At 37.5% G+C, this 7,500-nt stretch overlaps 1 protein-coding gene across 1 annotated transcript in view; it reads left to right on the top strand.

Moving 5' to 3' along the window:
* The first annotated feature begins 2,353 nt into the window (after positions 1-2,353).
* Positions 2,354-7,500, top strand: part of LOC138037098 (uncharacterized) — a 6,155-nt gene continuing 1,008 nt past the window's right edge. The window contains exons 1-5 of the mRNA XM_068883095.1: positions 2,354-2,771; positions 2,889-2,913; positions 4,903-5,100; positions 5,433-5,736; positions 6,563-6,655. Of these exons, the coding sequence (XP_068739196.1) occupies positions 2,354-2,771; positions 2,889-2,913; positions 4,903-5,100; positions 5,433-5,736; positions 6,563-6,655 (1,038 nt within the window). The remainder of the gene's footprint in view (positions 2,772-2,888; positions 2,914-4,902; positions 5,101-5,432; positions 5,737-6,562; positions 6,656-7,500) is intronic.

Below are 7,500 nucleotides of genomic sequence, written 5' to 3'. Positions count from 1 at the left end.
TAATTTCCCCTTTCTTGTTCATCCCAGCCAGCAACTGAACTACCCAGCGCCCAAATTGACCAGCGGAATTACTTTTCAATAATGTATCCCACAGTTACGATACATGCCACTTTCAAAATGGAGGATAGAGCGACTTTCATATGACCTTGAAAACCAACGAAAATAGAACGTAACAAAAATGCTAAGCATTTAATTGGCTCATCAAACAAAAACAAACGAGCACGAATTTTCATTGGTTGAGCGAACGCGGATGCAAACAACGTCATTTCTCCATGGAACTTTCTGGAAAGTTAGGCTTTGATGTCATTCGAAATGCAGTAATGTGATTCGCCAATCGAACTGTTTACTGCCCATGTTAGGAGTTTCCTTGGCGGGAATAAGGAGAAGCTTTGTTTTAATCTTGCCAAACATTGGTTCGTGAAACAAGTAGCAAACACTTTGTCAAGGTCATACGAAAGTCGCTCTATGGATATTCAGACCCTAGAAAACCGTAAACTCAACAAGAGATATTGGGAAATATATAGGGCAGTCCGTGAGATATTACTACATGTAAGAGCATTTTACGAGATACTTAAAGCTTTTGCCCACAATTTGCGGAACATATTTGGGCGGTTTTTTGCAAAAGTTGTGAACAGGCCTAAGACCAGTTCGCCAGTGACCTTGTTCCTTTCGAAACTTAAATAACATTTTACCAAGCTCGTATTCTATTCTGTTTTGACTACTGCAGTGAATTGTGGGACAATCACAGATCTATTTTGCTCAAGCTACATAATTGTCCAAAGACCTCTAACTGAGACTGCCAAGGAAGACAATTAGCTAGTGTGGTGAGGTACTTGTCTAAGACGTCAGTATTTTTTTCGTTTAAATAAAGTTTGGAAAAGCCAATACAATAATGCTTTTCATACTTGATTTATGTGGTTACACCTTTTTATTTATAAAACCGTTAAAGCTTAGATTAAAGTGCTTATCACCTCAACACAATCAAGCACTATTTTTAATCACCAAAGTCGTCCCAAGTACATTGTGTTATTTTTAGAAACTTTAGATTGAAAGTTCACTTTTGCAGTTGCTTTGAAAGGAGGAAAAATTGGCCATTCTCTAATTTATCATTCCTCATAATACACTTAATGTTTGTTTGGCCCCCAAATTTTGCATAAACAATTGTTTTGAAATACACGAGCGAGCAATTGTTAATAAGACCAGTCAATTTGGTTTTCCACATCAGAGTTTTTCTATAAAACTGTCAAATTAGTGGTAGTTACAATTCTCTTTTCAATTCTCTTTTGATGATTCGTCGATGTCCAGGAAACCAACACGTTAGCATACCAACGAACGATCTTGAAAGAACAATTTAAATTCAAACGTAAACCCAAACTCGGGGAGATTTCATTAGTGCTTCTACAGTAAGATCAAGTTAATACTATGATATGACCATACCTTCCATTACTCCAGAGGTGGCAGGCAAGCTGTTTACAGACGAGGAAGTATTTGAACTTCTTTCCTCTCATGCTCTAATTCCTGCACTAACAGCAATTTCCCGAATAGTCATCGTACAGTTTTCAACAACCGTTTGAATATTTGGGGGTAAATTCGACAATGAAGATAATGATTCTTCATTGCTCATAAGTTGAAGGATTAATCACTTTGGAATATTAACGTAATCCTCCATTGCACCGATTTTTGCAAAACGTTGGTTAAATACGTCTGTTGGAAATCTCTCAGAAAAGACTGATAATTAAATATGAATGGCGGGAAGTTGTGCGTTCGACTGGGACTTCCGGATCTAGATCTTCGGATTTCCAATCAAACGCAAAATCTGAAATCGGATTTTGTCGTAGATTTCACCATTTGGAAATCTACGTTACGAAGGATTTTAATGAGTAAAAACCGCCACAAATTTTTATTGGAAATACGAGGATCCAAAATCAGGATTTCCCAATCAAACGCACCCTTATTGGGTAACATTAACATCGAAAAAGAAGAGAAGTTATAAAGTCATGCGATAACAGCTTTGTAACGAATATCTACGACTTTTAAAACTCTCCATTACAAGGACTTTCATGTACCATAACGTGAACACTGAACAGAAAGTGTCGTATTTGAGTACGTCTTTGAGAAATTAAAAACAACAATGCAGTGAGGTAGGTGGGCTTGGTACCTTTGAAAAACAGTAATTGCTGTGTTTCTTCTTTTCCCGCCAAAAAGGCGGTTATATCAAAGTATGAAGTTATGCAATAATGAATAAATAAAGTGTGATCTCGTAGCTCGTAAAGCATTTATTCCATATCATCATTGAGAACGCCAACAGATCACTCGCTTGGGTATTTTTTTTGTTGAAATCACCTTTTCCGCAATGGAACACCAGATGCCTTGCTCCTCCAGTGCTGCAGATAACTCGTCAGTTCGTCTAATCGAAATCGAGGATGATTTCCCGGTATTACTCGTCCCGCCCGAACAAGAAAACTTGGAAGAACCACTCGTTGACAGCTATACTTCGAAGGAACAAGAAGCGACCAACGTGAGCCTAACCCAATCCGAAGATGAACACGACGTCAGTGAGGGTGAAATTCACGTGGAATCTTCCCCAAATTCAGCACCAGGAGGGAACAAGCGCCATACTCCTTATTCCGTCAAATTCGATGAGCTATCCGAGACAGTCCGAAAATTCTTGGCTTCCGTAAAGGAATTCTTTACCCAGAAAGTTAACTTTGAAAGAGAGAAAGCACCGGTGGCCCTTTCCACTTACAACAAGGCTCAAGAGAGAATGCTTTGTAAGTATCTTTGGTTTTTTTTGGCTTTAATTTCCACGTTTGCATTAAGTGATGACCGATATTTGGGTGACGCTAGAAGTCTATTTAACAACCACTCCTTTTTTATTTTCTTTGCAGGCTTTCTGGGTTACGTTATAACTACGTTAGCCCGTGATGCAGAGCTTAATTAAGTTTTGACACCTTTGTGGAAACGCCTAAGTCAACCACCCAACACTCACAGCCGGGGACTGAAAACCACATCAAAGGCCACCATTTTGTTTAATTAGAGCGTTGAAAAAAGGCTCCAAATTAACGAAAAAATGCAGTTGCAATTTTTCTCAATTAAGATCACAAAATTTACTCGCAGTTTAACTGAAATCGTAAAATCGTTGTGCCTGGATTGTGTTGCCAGCGGTTTAGTAAAAAATGTGAGCCCGTAATACTTGTGTGTAAAGAAACTGCTGAAAATGGCGAATATTGGAGGGACTGAGTAGTTACTCGCTACACAAGTAAGCATCACAGATAAATTGCGCTACAATTGTGACCCATAACTTTTGCATCTGAGGTATTGTTTTAAAGTAATTTCTCGCCATAAATCAATGGACTTTTTACATCAGGTCGTGTGTCAACTTGTTTTGATTACACAGGGATAGCTAGTGTATACATTGCCGGGCTCACCCTCGGTGTAAAAACCTGTGAAACTCACGGAGGATGGAACCCTTAGGAAAACAAAAGAGCAGAAAACATCAAACAATAACCTAATCCTACCACGAGCTAACAAAACCCAAAAAAGTTTCTCAGGTTTTTACACAGAGGTAATCCCTATTGCTGATGGGGATGATTAAAAAATATTCTTATGGCCATTCACAACCAAATCAGGTCCAAAACTTATCAAAGAAAGAATAACAGTATGGTCAACAATGTGTTATCTTTTTACCAATCTGCTGTTGAAACTTGCTTTATGCTGATAATAATCTGAAATCTCTTTTCAATGCTGCCTTTATCAAATTAAAGATAAATTATAAATAGCTAGCTGTTAAAAAGTCGACTCCGCATGGTAAGAGGTCAATAATAATATTGTTTTTGATAAAAAAAATTGAATGGGCTTTCTCTGGCTAAAAACATAAACAATTCCTGCAAGCTTTCGACCACTAGAGCAGAGGTCTTCAACGGGCAAAATGTTGAATGAAGTGAAAGTTTGGAGAATATATAAAACTAAAATTGATAATAATTGTTATCATTTTTATCTCACTATATATTCTCCCAATTTTCACTTCATTCATCATTTTGCCGGTTGAAGACCTCAGCTCTAGTGGTCGAAAGCTTGAAGTAAAAATTTGGAGAATGTATAAAAATAAAAATGATAACAATAATTGTTATCATTTTTAACTCACTATATGTTCTCCGAATTTTTACTTCATTCATCATTTTGCCCATTGAAGACCTCAGCTCTAGTGGTCGAAAGCTTGCAGCAATGTTTTAATGTTTTTTTTTTTATTCAGAGAATGCCCATTGAAGTTTTTTATAATGACTCATCTGGCTGAGTTCCTTCAATTTTTTCAGTATTGTTTTTATTATTAGTAATATGACTCCATACTTTTTCTGAAAGAAAGAAATTGCCAACAAATTGGAAAATTTTCATGTCAATGATTTATTGCTTGGTTGGTGAAATTTTGACTTTCAAGCTTGATCACTTTCACCCAGAGCCTCTTGCCTTTGATGAATTTCTGCTACATGTCAGTGATAAATATTCTGATAAAATAACTTTTTACCTATCTGCTGATGGTAAAAAATTGCCTTACCGACAGAGTTTAAAGGGTTCCATCCTCTGTGAGTTTCACAGGTTTTTATACCGAGGGTGAGCCCAGCAATGTATACACTAGGTATCCCTGTGTAATCAAAACAAGTTGGCACACGACCTGATGTAAAAAAAGTCCATTGATTTCTGGCGAGAAAATTACTTTAAAACAATACCTCAGATGCAAAAGTTATGGGTCACAATTGTAGCGCAATTTATCTGTGATGTTACTTGTGTAGTGTAAGTTCCTTTCCTTTTCTTTCATTTACACTTCTCTATTTACTTATTGATTTTTGGCTGTTTTGAGCCTTAATTAACCTGTTCTGTTTCTTTGCAGGAAGAACGAAATTGAAGTTCAGCCACGGTGTCAAATCACCTTAGCTCGCTGCTGTACCCAATAAAATTTGTGAACAAAGAGGATGCTCCTGACTTCAAAGGGGCGCCGATTATCCGCCAACTCAGAATGCAAGCCAGAATTCTCCAGAAAGAAGGTGACTTGGAAAGCCCAACCACAATGGAAGATTTTTCTGCCCAAAATCGCTGGATCCCTTGGTTAGTCTTAACATAAAATCTGCTATTTGCTCACTCTGTGACGGCATAGACTAAAATTAGTATTCAGTATATTGCATAACTAGCTGTAGACTACAGATTGTTAAGATTCAAACAATTGTGTTAGTTCCCATTCACACTAATTTGAGGGAAGCTTAGAGCTTCAGGAGAAATTGGCACTTAAAGTAAATTGATTAACCATTGTTTGCAAGATACATCTCTCTTGGCTGCAGTAGTTTTGACCTGAATCATTCACTTTCCCTTTGTCCTGGACAGCCCAACCTGTATGAACCTTATTCATTTTTTTCTTTTTTTGGGTTTTGTCTTTAAAAAAGGGAGGAAGTGGTTTCCGCTGTTAGCAAGCAAAGAGAAAAGTTTGAATTGACAGGCCCAATGAAGTTCAAAGCCAAAGAATTTTGTGACCTAATAATGCTATCCTTGTACGTGTTTATTCCCCCGGCACGGGAATTGGAAATAAGGACCCTGGAAGTCCTGTCAGGGAAACAGGCTAGTAACTTTGACCCAAAGAGCTCCACTGGGAAGAATTATTTGATTGTCAAGGATAGTGGGGACATTGTCCTCCGCTTTAATAATTACAAGACAAGGAAGTTTTCTGGACGAGACGAGCTGGCTCTACAGGTTAGACAATTTTCTCTTTGGTTCCAGTAAATTAGGTAAGTAAATAAAGAAATCAATCAATAATAAATAAATAACTTGATTTACCAAGGGTGACACATTATAGTTTAGAACTGGTAAACTTGTGGCCCTCCCCTAAAATATATAAAACTACATGTAAGTTACAAATATTAAAAGGGGTAAAGATAGTAAAATGTAATATTCAAAGGGTGGAAAATTTATGAAATGGGAAAGCTATCGAAGCCAGCATAACCTTTCTTTATAAGATTACAATAATTCTGTTTGAAGGCAATAATACTGGTGCTAGATCTTGTACTAATAGGTAGAGAGTTCCAAAGTTTTGTGGCTGTGGCAAGAAAGGTTTTTTCCACCTTCTGTGTCACATTTACATCTAGCGCTGGGTAAAGTTGTATCACCATAGCGTGAGGTTCTGGTTGACATGTCGCTGATATGGACTAATTATTTTATTTGTCAGGTACTCTGGGCAACATCCATTTCAGCATAATTTTGTAGAATAAGCATAATTTATTTACATCAATCTCATCACAAAAGGGTAGCCTGTTTTGGGACAATTTGCCACACCCATGGTGATCTGAGATAATTGACCTGAAATTTCTACTGATTGACATGGATGAAGCACTCCATCCATAAACATTTGTTGAAATCCATCGATATTGATTCTGTTCTCAAACTGGCTAGCTGGCCATTTATGCCAATCTCTAATTGTTAGAAATTTGTACAATGTGTGTTCAGCACTCAAAAGTGTTGACTTACCATTTAGTTCGATGATTGACCAAACATTCAGGTAAATGCCACTGATCTTTTTCAGCCACAGGACGAGCTCTGTCGACTGCTAATGTCATACATAAAGGATTATCGGCCGCATATAGTGACAGAGTCCAGTGGTAGATACCTCCTGCTGGTAAGGCTTTAATCTGGTGTTACTAAGTTACCAAATGGTACTCTCACATCTGAAATTTGAAATTTCAATTTCTGGACTTTTGGGGTGAGGAAAGTGCTTTAAATACCCCTACTTTGGCCCAGCCAAGGATCTGCCCTAACCCTAACCCTGCGCTTTGCCTTTGTTAAATATGTCTTTAGTTTTGGAAATGTACAGCATCTTGTACAAGTGCCAAGTACTGTATGGAAAGTTATTTATTTTTTCGGACAATCCTTTAACGTGGACGTTTTAATGTGAGAACAATACTGGAAGGTACAATGTTGATTGTAATGAAAGAATTTGTTCAAGGAACCACCATAACAAAATGTACCATACCCTCCCTATCATGCGTAGCAAGCGTTCCCGTAGAAGATTCTTAATGGGGTGTCCGGAAAACTAAGTCCCTTTTCATTTTAGTTCTCACAGCAATCCCTGGGCCGTTTAAAAAGGCGCAAAAATATAATAAATAAATGCGAAAGAAATAAGCCATAGAAAAGAACGGCACAAAAAAACCCTGTATTCCTGAAAGAAATATTTTGTTTAGCAAAAAAATTAAGTTTGATTTCAAGACGACAATAATGCTTTATAATGACGGCGTTGGGAGCAAATCTAGTGGCATTTGATAATTCTTCACGACACAACCGCAAATGTCACGCCATGCAAGTCAAGGCTGCATGACAATCCCGCATTTCATCAGAAAGGAAAAAGGAATCGTTGTTCTAAAACGCCTTGCCTGTAACTGAACGAATTGTTCATTTGTTCTTCGGAAATTAGTGCCAGTTTTAGCCAGTATAATGAGCAGTTTTAAACTCTTTAACATATTGGAA

Source organism: Montipora capricornis, chromosome 2, assembly GCF_036669925.1.
Source record: "Montipora capricornis isolate CH-2021 chromosome 2, ASM3666992v2, whole genome shotgun sequence".
Lineage (NCBI taxonomy): Eukaryota > Metazoa > Cnidaria > Anthozoa > Scleractinia > Acroporidae > Montipora > Montipora capricornis.
Note: the sequence above shows the minus strand (reverse complement) of the source record. Positions and strands in the feature narration are given on the sequence as shown.